At 35.5% G+C, this 14,361-nt stretch overlaps 9 protein-coding genes across 9 annotated transcripts; 5 read left to right on the forward strand and 4 right to left on the reverse strand.

The window, feature by feature from the left end:
• Positions 1-244: 244 nt before the first annotated feature.
• Positions 245-987, forward strand: RO3G_02571 (uncharacterized protein; the record flags this gene model as incomplete). Its single annotated transcript, XM_067657162.1, has 3 exons — positions 245-255; positions 626-908; positions 964-987. 3 exons carry the CDS (start codon positions 245-247, stop codon positions 985-987), a joined length of 318 nt encoding a protein of 105 aa, XP_067513263.1.
• Positions 988-1,396: 409 nt separating this feature from the next.
• RO3G_02572 (uncharacterized protein) lies at positions 1,397-2,287 on the forward strand (the record flags this gene model as incomplete). Its single annotated transcript, XM_067657163.1, has 3 exons — positions 1,397-1,414; positions 1,643-2,125; positions 2,228-2,287. The coding sequence occupies 3 exons, from the start codon at positions 1,397-1,399 to the stop codon at positions 2,285-2,287; spliced, it is 561 nt and encodes a 186-aa protein (XP_067513264.1).
• A 94-nt stretch (positions 2,288-2,381) lies between these two features.
• Positions 2,382-3,179, reverse strand: RO3G_02573 (uncharacterized protein; the record flags this gene model as incomplete). The annotated part of the gene is made up of 1 exon (XM_067657164.1): positions 2,382-3,179. The coding sequence occupies one exon, from the start codon at positions 3,177-3,179 to the stop codon at positions 2,382-2,384; it is 798 nt and encodes a 265-aa protein (XP_067513265.1).
• Positions 3,180-4,489: 1,310 nt separating this feature from the next.
• Positions 4,490-5,320, forward strand: RO3G_02574 (uncharacterized protein; the record flags this gene model as incomplete). The annotated part of the gene is made up of 1 exon (XM_067657165.1): positions 4,490-5,320. One exon carries the CDS (start codon positions 4,490-4,492, stop codon positions 5,318-5,320), a length of 831 nt encoding a protein of 276 aa, XP_067513266.1.
• Positions 5,321-5,437: 117 nt separating this feature from the next.
• Positions 5,438-6,355, reverse strand: RO3G_02575 (rpsU-divergently transcribed protein; the record flags this gene model as incomplete). The annotated part of the gene is made up of 5 exons (XM_067657166.1): positions 5,438-5,455; positions 5,630-5,785; positions 5,839-5,943; positions 5,998-6,079; positions 6,147-6,355. The coding sequence occupies 5 exons, from the start codon at positions 6,353-6,355 to the stop codon at positions 5,438-5,440; spliced, it is 570 nt and encodes a 189-aa protein (XP_067513267.1).
• Positions 6,356-6,761: 406 nt separating this feature from the next.
• On the forward strand, positions 6,762-7,507 carry RO3G_02576 (60S ribosomal protein L18-A; the record flags this gene model as incomplete). The annotated part of the gene is made up of 3 exons (XM_067657167.1): positions 6,762-6,764; positions 6,906-6,992; positions 7,052-7,507. 3 exons carry the CDS (start codon positions 6,762-6,764, stop codon positions 7,505-7,507), a joined length of 546 nt encoding a protein of 181 aa, XP_067513268.1.
• Positions 7,508-7,819: 312 nt separating this feature from the next.
• On the reverse strand, positions 7,820-9,721 carry RO3G_02577 (uncharacterized protein; the record flags this gene model as incomplete). Its single annotated transcript, XM_067657168.1, has 9 exons — positions 7,820-7,836; positions 7,944-8,192; positions 8,246-8,332; positions 8,387-8,680; positions 8,735-8,798; positions 8,855-8,964; positions 9,026-9,308; positions 9,368-9,477; positions 9,580-9,721. 9 exons carry the CDS (start codon positions 9,719-9,721, stop codon positions 7,820-7,822), a joined length of 1,356 nt encoding a protein of 451 aa, XP_067513269.1.
• A 301-nt stretch (positions 9,722-10,022) lies between these two features.
• Positions 10,023-10,537, reverse strand: RO3G_02578 (uncharacterized protein; the record flags this gene model as incomplete). The annotated part of the gene is made up of 2 exons (XM_067657169.1): positions 10,023-10,030; positions 10,138-10,537. The coding sequence occupies 2 exons, from the start codon at positions 10,535-10,537 to the stop codon at positions 10,023-10,025; spliced, it is 408 nt and encodes a 135-aa protein (XP_067513270.1).
• A 2,292-nt stretch (positions 10,538-12,829) lies between these two features.
• RO3G_02579 (uncharacterized protein) lies at positions 12,830-14,177 on the forward strand (the record flags this gene model as incomplete). Its single annotated transcript, XM_067657170.1, has 4 exons — positions 12,830-12,953; positions 13,008-13,330; positions 13,389-13,571; positions 13,623-14,177. The coding sequence occupies 4 exons, from the start codon at positions 12,830-12,832 to the stop codon at positions 14,175-14,177; spliced, it is 1,185 nt and encodes a 394-aa protein (XP_067513271.1).
• Positions 14,178-14,361: the final 184 nt, after the last annotated feature.

Raw genomic sequence — 14,361 nt, forward strand, 5'->3', positions numbered from 1 at the left:
AAAAATTTCATCTCTCAAGTGTCAAGTAGAATATTTTTCTCTTTTCATTTTTTCCCTGTGGCTAGCATTTATCGTTGGTCATTTAGATTTATTCATTTTGAAGTCGGTCGCACTTTAAAATGATCACCGGACATGTCGGACACTCCCGGTCAACGAACTGAATGGATGGAGAATTAAGATCTTGAAAGAGTTTTGAACCATTCGAAACTCTACACCTAAAGAACCCTCCTCTCTTTTCATCGAAATGTCTGATCGGTATGTTGAATACAGAAAATTCAAATTGAAAAAGAGAAAGAGAGAAAGGGCAAAAGATGAAGGCTGAATGATTGATGGATGACTGATGGAAGAAAACTACGATGATAAAGAGGGATACAAAAAAAAAAAAAAAAAAAAAACCATTCTTTTTATTAGTAAAGCAATGCTTCACAACTCTATTCTAAGCATATTGCAATACGCTTCGAACAATACAAATTGAGACGACAACAAGAGAAGAAGCAGTGTATATAGCTAGCGCTCGAATCTATGAAGCAACATAAGAAAAAGAACAATGCCTTCATGCCTTTGTACTCTCTTCTCATTTTCATTTGGATAAACTACAATAAGCAAATTCTAATCACTTCGATAGTCTTTACTCCAAGGGCCGTGTTTTGGGTTACGAACGTGCCAAGCGCAACCAAAACCCCAATGTTTCTTTGATCCAAGTTGAAGGTGTTCAAACTACCAAGGACGCTCAATTCTACCTCGGTAAGCGTGTTGCCTACGTCTACCGTGCTCAACGTGAAATCAATGGTTCCAAGGTCCGTGTCATCTGGGGCCGTATCGCTCGTACTCATGGTACTAACGGTGTTGTCAAGGCTCGTTTCCGCAAGAACTTGCCTCCCAAGGTCTTTGGTGCTTCTGTTCGTGTTGTAAGTTGTATAAACAAACACAAGATATTTCCTTTTTTAACTTGTTTGCCTCTAGATGCTTTATCCCTCCAACATTTAAAGTGTAAAATAAACCAAAAAAGAAAACATTGCGTGCGAATGAATACAAAAAAAAAAGAAAGAGAGAAAGAGGAGATTTCACTGTACGTTTTCATTTATTATTATTATTATTATACAATCAGTCTAAGAGAGGAGGGTGCTGCATTTATTGTGTTACGATTCCTTTTAAAAGGAAAGAAAACGATCCGTAATTTTTTCTTTTCTTTTTTTCTATTTCTTTATAATATGTCGGTAATACATATTGTGTTCCTTACTATAGGATTACTGTTATCAGGTACACAGACTGACGAAAAATAGAAAGATGATTATAACACTTTCAAGGTACCTGTATACCTTTGATTTTAACGTTTCAGGATAAACAAAAAGTAAGCCAAGATGAGTACTTTACTCAACCTTTACTTCAAACAACCATGATTTTCTTGGGTGAAGTGAGTTGTATCTTATTCATTCAATTGGTTACCAAGTCTCCTTTATTGAATCGATCCATGTTTGATGCCGTTCGACCACGTCGCGATGACTCTAATGACTGGATGATTCCCCACACGTCAATTTGGTCCTCTCTTTGGTTTGTTTTGCCGAGTACATGTGACTTGATCGCTACGACTGTAACAGAACACAAACACAAACATAAAAGATATTCATATTGTTTTTCATAGTTGTTCAATCTGGGTTTGATGTATACAACACCTTCAGTGTATCAAATGGTTAAAGGCAGCATCGTTGGTTTTTCTGCAATCTTTAGTTGTTTCTTTCTCTCACGTCAGTTCCTACGCAGAGAATGGTTTGCTATCATCTCCATCTTGCTAGGTACCGCAGTGATCATCTGGTCTGTCTTGAACGAAAAAGGCTATTGGGGTCCTCTCTTTTTGATCGTGGCTCAATTGCTTATGGCCGGTCAATTTACCTTGGAAGAGTATCTGATAGACCACTATCATCTTGATCCTATCAAGGCAATGAATATCGAGGGTGCCTTTAGTACTATCTTGCTGCTAACTGCCCTTTTGATATGCGGTGTCTTTGGCCAAGATGTACTTGATGTGAAGAAGGGCTTTGAAGATTTGTTTGAAACCTCTGTCTTGTGGCAAACTGCCATTCTTTTGACATTGATGGTAGCTATCTTCAATTTCTTTGGATTGGCTGTAAGTACGACGATAGGTATTCCTGGGCGTAGTGTGATTGATTCTTTTAGGTATAAGGAATTGCTTTTTTTTTTTAAATTTGTTTATTTATTTTATTCATAGAACAATGATTACTTGGATGATTGCTATTTATTATGGTTGGGATTCATTTTCTTGGATTGAATTGAGTGGATTTATTATTCTCTTGTTGGGTGTATTTTTATTCAATGGTGTATTTAGACAAGTCAAGTCCAATTTGATGACTGAAAGTACACCTTTACTGTCCTGAATTGGTATTCATTAAACGATGATTTAAAATCTCAGCGGGCAATTCATAATCCGCGTATAAAAACTCTGGTAATTTTACTCCAAAGGCTGTCACATGTCGGGTCGAACGACGTGATGAAGATTTGGTTGGTTGAGGGTGTTTATTGAACGTGGTGAGCTGTCTTGATTTCTGTCGAATGGCCTCGGTCTTGACTGCTTCATGGAACTCAGGGTTGACTTCCACCTTCTCGGGTGTAGGATCTTCCAAGGCTTCAATTCCTATTGTTGTCGTTGTCTTTGATAGACCAAGTGCTTCATATCGATTCAGTAATTCAATAGCATCTCTCAATAATCTTTCATGAAGTATTTCCAAATATGTCTCTTCATCTTCCATTTCTTCTTCTGTTTCTTTTGCGTCCTTGTTGCGGTGACGAATAGAGGATACAATTGACTGCAAGGAACTCTTATCCATCATCTTTATACGTTCAACAAGTTGATTTTGTTGATAATAACCATGTCTTAATCTTTCCTTTTCTCTATTCTTTTGCTTCTTTTCTTCCAACTCGTGTCGACGGTGTCGTTTAAAATAATAGTCATCGGGCACGAGATCTAATTCGTCCTTGTTGGCTGCTCTTTTGATGGGTGTGATTATTCTGACTTGAGGCACATGCTCAATAGGCAATGAAGGTGTTATTGCTGCTGACAACCCATTATCTTTATAATCTGCAAGTCGATCTGCGTCAGAGGTTACTGTTATTAAAGCATTCGAATCTATGGTAGGCTCGCTTGAACTAGAATCTGTATACATTAACCATTTTTGTTTAGGAATGCGTTTATAAATGAGGAATCAATTTGGTAATTTTATTCACCTGTTTCCAATAAACGCTGAACTGCTTCAGTCAAAAAGTTAATGCCTGTTTGTAAGAGCTCTTTTTTTCTCTTTTTTGTGGAAATTGATTATTTAAAAAAAAAAGCACGCCCTCTGCTTTTCTTTTTTTTTTTATTTGCCAGGCGATTTGGGTTAGAGGGTTCTGTTTTTTAAGCCTTTGGATTTTTGGGAGGGTTGCCTGAAATTGAATTTGTTTACCTTTACCCTTTTTGTTTTGGGAAGGGGTTTTAAAAGGGGGAACAAATTGGGAAATTTTTTTCCCCGTTTTCCAAAAAAGGTGGAATGGTTTAGTTAAAAAATTTTTCCCTGTTGGGAAGGGTTTTTTTTTCCTATTTGGGGGGAATTTATTTTTTTGGAAAAAAAAGCCCGGTCCCCCTGGTTTTTTTTTTTTTTTTTTTTTTTTTTTTTTTTTTTTTTTTTTTTTTTTAAGAAAAAAAAAGACCAGCAAGTTGTCTTTAACCTTTGTCTTTATTTATCGTAAAATTACTTTAATCAAATGGTTAAATAAAGTTACTTTTTGCTATAATAAAAGGAAAATTCCTTTAGTGAAAGAAATATAAAATTTAAAGCTGTATGAAAATAATAAAGCTATTTATTTTTATAACAAACATAAACATATTTACATGCTTTTGGTGTTCATTACAAATGCCACTGCTTTACAATTTTTGTACTTGTATTTTTAAAATACACTGTATGTGATGTACACACAAAAAAAAAAAAAAAAAAAAGATCTGCATTCGATATTTACTGTACTTGAAATACAAAGTTGAATATTTGACAAGCTTATATAAACTACTCTGAAATATCTTTGATAAATCAATTTATTACTAGTTATCTTTTCTGGTATGACAAAAGAAGGGGGATTGACTCAGGTACTTGGTCAATATAAAAATTTTAGTATGCGTCCGTGCTTTATAATATAAATATAGGAGCAATTAGAGTCAAGTAATTATAGATTAATTTACAAGCATCATTGCTGCTTTGCACTTTATGATTCTTATTAATTGAGCATGTTTAAGAGAAGCATAGAGCGCTAATTAAAATAAAGTTCACTTGCCAAATCAAGCTATTCACTTTACCCTTGTCTTGAATGACATCTTTTGAACCATTGTACCTATTCACACATCCTTCATGCAGACATATAAAGTCACGAGTCTGCATAAATAACCTCAGATCCTCCTTTCTCCCCTCCTCTTCTTCTTTCAACTAAAATAAATCTTTGTGTAATAATGCATTCAGCAGCAAACTGCCCTTTGGGATCTATGGCGTGGATAACAGTCAATGAAAAGAATAAAGTGATTCATGTTACAGAAGAAATGGAACAAATATTGGGTTACAATCCTTTAGATCAATCATTGGATACTCTTTGGACCTATCAACACAAGAACTATGTCACTCTTCAATCCAACGGACGTGCACTTTTCCTGTGTACACATCATCAAGGAAAAAATAAAATATTTGTTTGTTTGGACACGACCGATCCGAGTCACCTACAGCAACCAGAAGATGTCTCCATCCTTCGACTTTCTATGTACGGTACAGTCGAGACTGCGTTCTCTAGTCGGTCATCTCTGTCTTGTACGTCATGGATAGGCCAACCTGTGATGAGATACATTCATTCAGATGACGTAGGAACCTTTTGTGCAGGTCTAAGTAAAGCTACCCGATTCTCATGTCTGGTTCAACTCAATGTACGTCTACAAGAAGGACTCGAGTGGTTTGAGTGGACAGTGATGTCGATTGAGAATGGACAGCAACTGATTTGTTTCATTAAACCCTCTGGACACAACCATCAAACCACCTCTTCTTTTCCATGCTCACCAGGCGTCTATCCCATCATTACCCAAGCACAGCAAAAGTTCTGGAAAGCGCTAGAAGATGGAATGACTTGGGTGGTTCATCATTTAGCTTACAGTTTATTGTTATTGGTTCAAAGCGTATTGAATCTACTCTGTTACAAGAAGAAATTAGAATATTTAATCAAACAAAGATCAAAAATCGATCTCATATTTCCAGTCATTAGCTATTCTAGTCTGTTACAGTATGTAACTCGATTTTAAGTGCGGATAAGCATATGGTTTGTATATAAAAAGGTTGTACTCAGTTTTTTTTTGTTTATATAATGCAACTAAATAAAAAAATGTAAATATAAAGGGATTCCTTTTGTTTTAGCTTGTTTAAAATTTTCCTCCTCGCTACAAAAAAAAAGAATCGAGCAGCTTAGTAAAGTTTGATATTTTTTCTTCATTTTATGTACTTACATTAGCAAGCACACTCATCATGCTTTTCGCGCCAAAGCATAGCATATTACTCAGCTATGAATTTTATTGAATTTACGATTTTTGTTTTTTGTTTTGTTTTTCTCTTACTTGGTTAGCAGTTGAACCAATCCATGCGGCATCCCCCAATCTTCTTTGCAAGAACTTTTCTGTCTCGATATAATCAGATGACAAGTCTTGGGTCATGTAAAGTTCTGTAGCGCTATACACTGCTGCTAATGATGCACGCTTTGTGTACCAGTTCATCTTTATAAAGAAGGTTACAAAAATTATCCACTTATTTGCGTCTTTAAACTTACATCAGGACTTCTGTCACCAGCATAATACCAAATATCGTCTACAATATCACCTAAATGCTTTAGTGACATGCTGACGTTTGATGGTTGTGCCATAATAGCTAAAGCCTAAAAATGAAAATCAATATACACTCCTATCACACAGCTTATAATCTTACGTACCTCAGGCCATTTTTTAATAAAAGGTTTATTCATCTCCAATCGAAGCCAGGTAAGTAACTTGACTTTTTCATTCATGGATAATCTATAGACAGTCTCAAATTTACAACTTGGCGCATAAAATGGAGCCTTTTTTTTTTTTGCTCTATTACCCTTCTAATTCTCCCTTTGCCAACTTTTCTTCAACAAGGCAAGTATAATTATTTCTGGCATCTTTCAAATAAGCATCAATCAATCCAGATTCTCCTCCAGGGAAAACACCATGAACAACAGAAGGGTATCCTAAAGCACGAGCCCCGTGAAGCAAACTTTGCATAGACCAACCATATTCTGGAACAAAGGTCATGGTAGCCTTCAGCATGTCACTTTGTGGGTTAGGTCTGCATAAAAAGTAAATAAACTATTATCATTTTCTCTTCTTGTCTCACATGTCAGAAGCCGCTGAAGCAGTTGTCATGGTGCGTACTGCAGTAGCTCTAAATAAGTGAGCTCTGTTGCCAAGGGCACTTTTAAGGACAGGTCGAAGCAAAGACATGGTTTAGAGAGAAAAAAATGTGGTGTCACTTACATTGTGGTCCCTGCAAATAAAAAGACAAGGAAAGTTACAACAAAGTTCGGCCCGGACATTTGTATGAACTAGGCGTACTTTTCTCTTTCAGTGAATTAAGAATCCGATGGTAAAGAAACTTAGAGTCCCCTCCTCATACTACCTATTAAAGACCCTCTTTTCTTGGACACAAGCCTAAGGACCTTGGTTTGCTTTAAAAATGGTAAGAATCACAACATGCTCAATAGAATGGATGGATGGGATAAAATGAAATACGTCAAGTTTAAGTGATAACAGACATCATTTTATCTAAAGATGGAAAAGGAAGGAACAGCTGACATGCTTACATTTTAATTCTATTTAGGGTATCGATCTTAAGAATCACCACGTCAAGAACTCCAACCGTACTTCTCCCAAGTCTAACAACGTTTACTTGGCCTTGTTAGTCAAGGTAACTTCAATACAACACAACTCAGACTCTTATTTCACTAACATTTCAAAACTTTTTAGCTTTACCGTTTCCTTTCTCGTCGTACTGATGCCGAATTCAACAAGGTCGTCTTGAAGCGTCTCTTTATGTCCCGTATCAACCGTCCTCCTGTCACTGTTTCCCGCATCGTTCGCAATGCCAAGGACAATAAGACTGTTGTCGTCGTTGGCACTGTCACTGATGACTCCCGTCTTCTTGAACTTCCCAAGCTCTCTATTGCTGCCCTTCACTTCACCAAGACTGCTAAGGCTCGTATCTTGAAGGCTGGTGGTGAATGTTTGACCTTGGATCAATTGGCCCTTCGTGCTCCCACTGGTTCCAACACCATTCTCATCCGTGGTGCCAAGAACGCTCGTGAATCTGTTAAGCACTTTGGTTTCGGTCCTCACAAGAACAAGAAGCCCTATGTTCGCTCTAAGGGTCGCAAGTTTGAACGTGCTCGTGGTAAGCGTGCTTCTCGTGGTTTCAAGGTTTAAATACAAAAACTTTACAATAAATGGGAAAACAATTTTGTTATTACGCAATGTATTCTTTTATTCTATTTATGTGTGCTATGTACTGAAAATTGTTAACCTCTTAATGCTCTTAATTTGGCAGCAGCATCAGGGAAATCTTGTGCAAAACGAGTTTGAGTCTTTGTAGCTTCAACATAAGAAATAGCGTGTTCAAGTTCTGCTTGAGTTCTAGCTAAATCAATAGCAATTTCGTAATACTTGAGTGCTTCTTCAGGCTTGCCTTGTTCCAAAAGAATTTGAGCAAGAGATGCAACGGCTGCATCGCATGCGGGATCAACTTCCAATGCGTCCTTGCATAATTGGGTTGCTTCATCCACATTACCCATGACTTGGTACATCAACATGGCCTTGTTGATGTAAGGCAAGGGGTTCTTGGGATCTAATGTGATTGCTTTACTAAACATATCGATAGCTTCGGTTAACTTTTGTTGGTCAACCAAGAGTTCACCATAGTAGTTGTGAACATCAGTACTGTTGGCAAATTTCTTTAAGGTGTTGTTGAAAGTGGACATGGAAGAAGAAACAGAGCCAAGCTTGTATTGGACAACACCGAGTTGAATGTGAGCGTAAACAAAGGAATCATCTAATTTGATGCTTTCACTGTAATCCTTTGCAGCGGCATCGAATTGACCGCTGATGTAATTGACTACAGGTAATACGTTTAAGTTTGGTGTCGTATTTATTGTAAATCAATTTTACCTTGTCCACGGTGATAATAAATATCAGGATCACTAGGATTAATTGCAATAGCTTCATCAAATTGCTTATATGTGCTTTCAATGTCACCTTTTATCAAACAAATATGAGCATCTATAGAAAAATATATTCCTTTTTCCTTACCTTGTTCCATATAAATACTAGATCTCTTGATGTAACTTTGAACAAACTTAGGGTCAGCTTCAACAGCCTTATTGAAATAGTTCAATGCTGAGGCAGTATCACCCTTTAAGAAAGCAAATGTACCCATCAAGTTCAAAGCATGTGCTTGATATTGACGAGAACAACCCAATTCAACAGCCTTCTCAACAGATTCACTAGCAGTTGTGTAGTCCTTTTCAGCAATGGCACGGTAAGCCTTGGCATAGTAGGCATCACCAGATTCATCGTCAGGAATACCAGCCAAATTCTGGACAACTATAATAATTATGAGCATCGCACACACATATTTTCATGAAATGTTTAGCTTACCAGGACGGAAAGAATCCAAATAAGCATTAACAAAAGCGGGTGAAGGCAAACGAGGCTTCTTATTCTAAGAAATTTGGATCATAAATAGCTGTTTTTAATATTTTACTTTTTAGAACTCACCTTCATAATTTCTTTTGCCTTTCTTTCAGACACAAGTTTCAAAACACGTTCCATTGACTTGCTGGCAGTTTCATTTTTGAAAGCGTCAAGAATACAAACACAAGTGAAATCTATTGACATAGTTTAAAACGTGCTCCTTTTTTCTATGTTCTTATATCTTTTCATCTTTACCATAAAGTGCATTTTCCAAATTATCCAACTTTTCAAAAGCATGAGCACGTCTATTTAATGCCTTGACATAAACAGGATCCAATTTGAGGGCGTCGTTACAGTCTTGAACGACACGTTCATTTTGTCCCAAGTTGGCATAACATGCGGCACGGTTAGAGTAGAAAATAGGATCTGCCTTATAACGAAGAGCCAAAGTATATAGTTCAGCAGCTGCTTCATAAGACTTTTCACTGAATTTAGCGTTTCCTTTTGCCTTAAGTTGTTGAGCGGCTTCGTTGCGTTGCTATAAGAATACTGGTGTCAGGATAAAATTTATAAGCACATAAGAGTCTTTATCGTTACCTCTTCTGTTAAATTAGCAGCCTCGGCTTCTGTCAAGGTCATGTAATCTAATGATCCTGCAGCAGGGGTGACAGGGACATCTTTTGTATCCTCTTCAGCGGATTTTTTGACTATAAACAAAACACGTTAGCATAGTTATTAAGCATTGGCTATTTTTTTCTCTCTCTCTTTACTTTCTCTCTTTGTCTCGGGTTTCTTCTTTCCCTTTTTACTTGAAGACGAAATGTAGTAAGCACTTGCACCTGCAAGGGTCACGCCAGCAGCTAATGCGCAATAGAACTTCCAATCTTTATCTTCAAAGAACTTTTTGATTTTGTCCGAAGTGTTTGATTCAACTGCCTGTTGTGGTGCCATGTTGTTAATACAAGAGAAAAAAAAATATTTTAAAAGGGTTCTACTTTAAAAGCCTAAAATAGTGATAGGGTTTAAAACACCGAGACCTACGTGACGTAGTTGCCAGAAAAAAAAAAAATCAATAAAGCATCACAAAAATATGCAGCACGGCTATTTTATTCTCATACACGATTATTATTCAATATTTTTAGCATTTTTTTGGGCTCTCTTTCGCTTTGCTTCTTTTCTCTTTGCCTTCAATTTTTCTTGCTTTGCTTTTATTCTTGTCTCTTTCTTTTCTTGAATCTTTTTCTTCTTTTCCTCAGACATCTAAATTAGAACATGAGTCTCTGATATAAATACACTACAATAATTATATACCTGTTTAGGTGGTTGGGTCTTTTTTAAAAATTTCTCTCTTCTACGGTGCAATTTACTTTTCAAATGAATCTCGACTTGCTTCTGGTTCTTTAACTCCTTATCAGGACAAATATTGCAGGTATATACTTCTACTGTTTCTTCCTCTTCTTTCTCTTCTTCCTCTTGATCTTCATTATCCCTATCATTCTCAGAATCGTTGTTGTCTTCTTCCTCTTCATCGTCTTCCTCTTCAGAATCTTCCTCTTCGTCTGATGATTTAGCACCTGAATTGATTGCCTTGATCAGTTCTTTACGAGCTTTTTTCTTCAAACGGCGTGTTTCTTCATCATCAGAGTCATCACTATCTGTTTCCGAATCTGAAAAAACACCAGCGAGTTTTTCTTCATCGTCATTAGGATCAAACTCGTTTTCTTCAATATGTTGCTTTGCTAATTCTTTTCTAACGCGCTTGAACATTTCTAAACTGTCAATTAAAGAAAAACACCTTATTTCCACTTCTAACTTATATGCAGACGACAGACAGTCACTGTGGCGTGTTCACTATAAAAATCTATAATTTAACAACCGAGATAATGTTTGTCCAGAAAAGGCGAAAGGGTGTACGCGCGAAATGCGGGAATCGTTTGTTCGTTAAATGGATTTGCATTTAAAATGATCCTCAAACTTGGAAACAGAATACCTGTAAAATCCTTGCAAATTACTATAGAGAACTTAATATCTAGAATACTTAACTTTCATAATCAATATTTTCTCTTTGAGCAGTTACTCTCTTATAATTTGCTCACACAAACGGACCAAAATTGTTCGATTAGCTCATTGGATTTATGGAATAAGGAAAAGAAAAGGCTATTCTCTCAATAATTCCAATGATGAACCCAGATTCTCCAGCTAATTCTTCTTACTCTATCACGAGATCAAGGAGTTCTTGCATTTGTTCTGAAGTATAAGATCGATATAGTCCTCAAGTTCTTTTTTTTTGTGGAAAGCCAGCTTCTGCTACCATCTATGTCTTCTTTCTTTACAACCAGACCTTGACGACAGTTTTGGTAGCTATTTAAGTTCATAAGCTTTTTGACATCGCACTCAGCCTGCTTAACTCTAGTACTTGACATCTCTTAGTGGTACTACTCGATATTGATAATATCGTATAAGGCTACCTTTTGCTCTTCAACCTCGATTGGCGCCACATTAAGGATGTCATCAGTAATATTGAAGCAATGTATGTACTGAGATGGTATATTGTTGTCAGATATGGTTTGTAAAATGTTTGAGCGAAATAAAAGATAATTGCGCCCAGTAAAAAAAAAAAAAAAAAAAAAAAAAAAAAAAAAAAAAAGAGAGAGAGAGAGAGAGAAGCAAAATGTTTTATATATTTGATAAAGGCCTATTGTGCGCATAATATATATCTGTCTGTCCGTACTAGGTCAATATATAGGAGAGTAATGAGAGGCTAAAAAAAACCCTTTTGGAATCAAAGGAAAGAAAGGTATAGGAATGTAGCGTTTAACAGTGATGGAGCAATTTTTGCAACCATTCAAGAAAATACTGACTATGGGTAGGTTCGTTCTGTGTTTCTGTTTGATGGTATAATCGATCTATTTCAAACAGAAGTCAACAGATTGTTGGCCATCAAGTAATCTACAAAGTTACAAAACAAAAGAAAACAAAAAAAAAATACATCTATAAAAAATACATCTATAAAAAATACATCTATAAAAAAATACATCTAAAAAAAAGTATTGCGTTTATTAATGTATAGAATGACAGAAAAAATGACACGAATGAGACAATAGCAATAAAGTAAGCATTGCTGGATAGCTACAAAATATTTGCTAAGTTCTTTTTGAATTCATAATTCCTCTACCAAAGTTCTTGCTTTCCTTTTTTTTTTTTTTTTTTTTTTTTTTTTTTTTTTTTACATTTTGTAAAAGATATACTTTCAGTATGTAAAGTATTACATGTTCATATCACCAACATACAGTTTCTCCTAATGTCAACAAGCTTTTATCGGTTGCTTCAATTACTATTAGATGCTTAGACTTATCTAAATATCCAATTATAAAATACCAGTCTGTGCTTATACTGATAGCAGATATATCAGTAATTCTTGTATTCTTTATTGAAACAAATAATATTATATCTTGCATTATTATATTATCATGGCAAATTACAATTCACAGTTTTTTTGCTGCACTCATCCGACTCGATTTGAAAACTCGCTGGTAACAATTCTGTGAAAAAATTCCTGTCTTGGGCAAGATTTTTCTCAATCAAATTCAGCAAAAGTTATCAAAGCATCTGCTTTTGTATTTTTGTGATAAGTCATTGTTTAATACGTTTAAACATTTACTTTATCCACTAGTAAGACTAAATTCTATATATACACGTAATGTCTTAGGTTTTATCTTATGCGTCTGGGTTAGATTAAGAAATGGATAGAAATTAAAACACCTTTATGGGATCAAGGGTAAAAGTGTTTGAGAATAAAGAAACATCGACAAGTGTAAGAGATACTAGTGAAGGGATGAGATGATAGGGAAGGTAAAGCTTTAATGATCTAGGTAGTAGAGCTCATGGAGAATGGTTTAGGGAAGAAACCAAGGAAGGACAGCTTAAAGGAATCGCGGTTCAGTATTTATATCCTTACATTCTGATGAGTTTTAATCAGTAAAACTTTCATCCACAAAAAAAAAAAAATTTGAAAACCCAGAATTAGATTTTTGGACTTTTTTTCTTCTTTCTCTTACAATGGCTGTCAAACCTTCAACAGTAGCTCTTATTTCTACGGCCATCGTTGCCACTTTTGGTATTGGATATTTGATCTATTTTGATAATAAGCGTAGAAATGATCCTAATTTTAAAAAGCAGCTCAGTAAATAAATAAAAATACCTTATAATTTTGTTCATCAACACCTATTTTTTTTAGAACGCGAACGAAAGAAGCAAACAAAGGCTGAAAAAGAAATAAAAAAAGAAGAATTGATGACAGTAGAACAACTTGTTCAAGATGTTTTGAAGACAGTCTCCCAAGAAACTTTCCCTGAAGCACCAGAAGAAAAGGAAAAATACTTTATGGAGCAAGTTGCAGCAGGTGAAGCTTTATGTCAGCAAGGCTTACTCAATGAAAGTGTACCCCATTTTTATAAGGCATTAAAAATTTACCCTGCACCATTGGAACTTGTCATGATTTATCAACAAACCTTGCCAGAAAACGTATTTAGAATCGTTGTTAACATTATGGCTGTTGAGGTATAGATGAAAGAAAAGAAGAAAAGGAAAAATTTATCTTAACAATGATTCGAAGTAGCAACAAAAACGACAAACCGAATTTTATGAACAATTCCCTTCGGAGGATGTGAAGTTGAAGCTCAAAGAGTTAGCTCAAGATGACAAAGTAACCCATTGTTTGATTGCCGAACAAGACTTTGAAGAAAATGATGTTTTATATACCGAAACACCATTGATCTCTGCTCTTTCTCCTCAATTAGAAGTAAAATATACATAAGCCATACCTGTAACCTGCTTCTCAATTAAATAATAGGGCAAATATTGTAACTTTTGTATGAACGAGTTAAAGGATGTTGTAGAATGTAAAAACTGTGATCAAGTTGCATTTTGTAGTGAAGCTTGTGAATCAGCTGCAACCAAGCAATATCATCAATTTTTATGTACAAACAATAAATTAGAACCCAATGCAGAACAAAACAAGGCACTCGACTTTGTGGACTACGCTAAGAAGCAGAATCTCAAGTATCCTTACATGATTGCAAAACTCTTTTGCGTAATGGTCGCTGAAGAAGTCGACAAGAAAAACAAGCCTAAATACAATTCTTGGGATCATATTGAACGAATGAAGGGTGCTGATTTACAACCTATTGATAAATATGCAAATGAATCACAAATGATTAAGCAGCTTTTGTCTTCAAAGGTTCCCGGTATTGAAGAGTTTTTAACAGATGAAATTTATCTTACACTTTTGAGCAAATTGAATGCAAACGCATACGAGGTCACTTCAACTGATGAATTATCTGTAGGGGTAAAATATACAAGACCTTATCCTGCCTCTTTTTTTGTTCTCATTATCTCTATTTTATAGAAATCCACTGAGCCTAGCCGTCAATTTAGTGCTGAAATTAACTCTGCTTTAGGCACTTCTATCTATAAAATTTCTTCTTACCTTTCCAAGTCTTCTGTAGATGATGCTAATGTTAAAGTTATATTCAATGGTAATATGATCACTGTTATTGCTTCAAAGCCAATCAAAAAAGATGAAGAAATTA

Source organism: Rhizopus delemar, genomic scaffold (assembly GCF_000149305.1).
Source record: "Rhizopus delemar RA 99-880 supercont3.2 genomic scaffold, whole genome shotgun sequence".
Classification (NCBI taxonomy): Eukaryota; Fungi; Mucoromycota; class Mucoromycetes; order Mucorales; family Rhizopodaceae; genus Rhizopus; species Rhizopus delemar.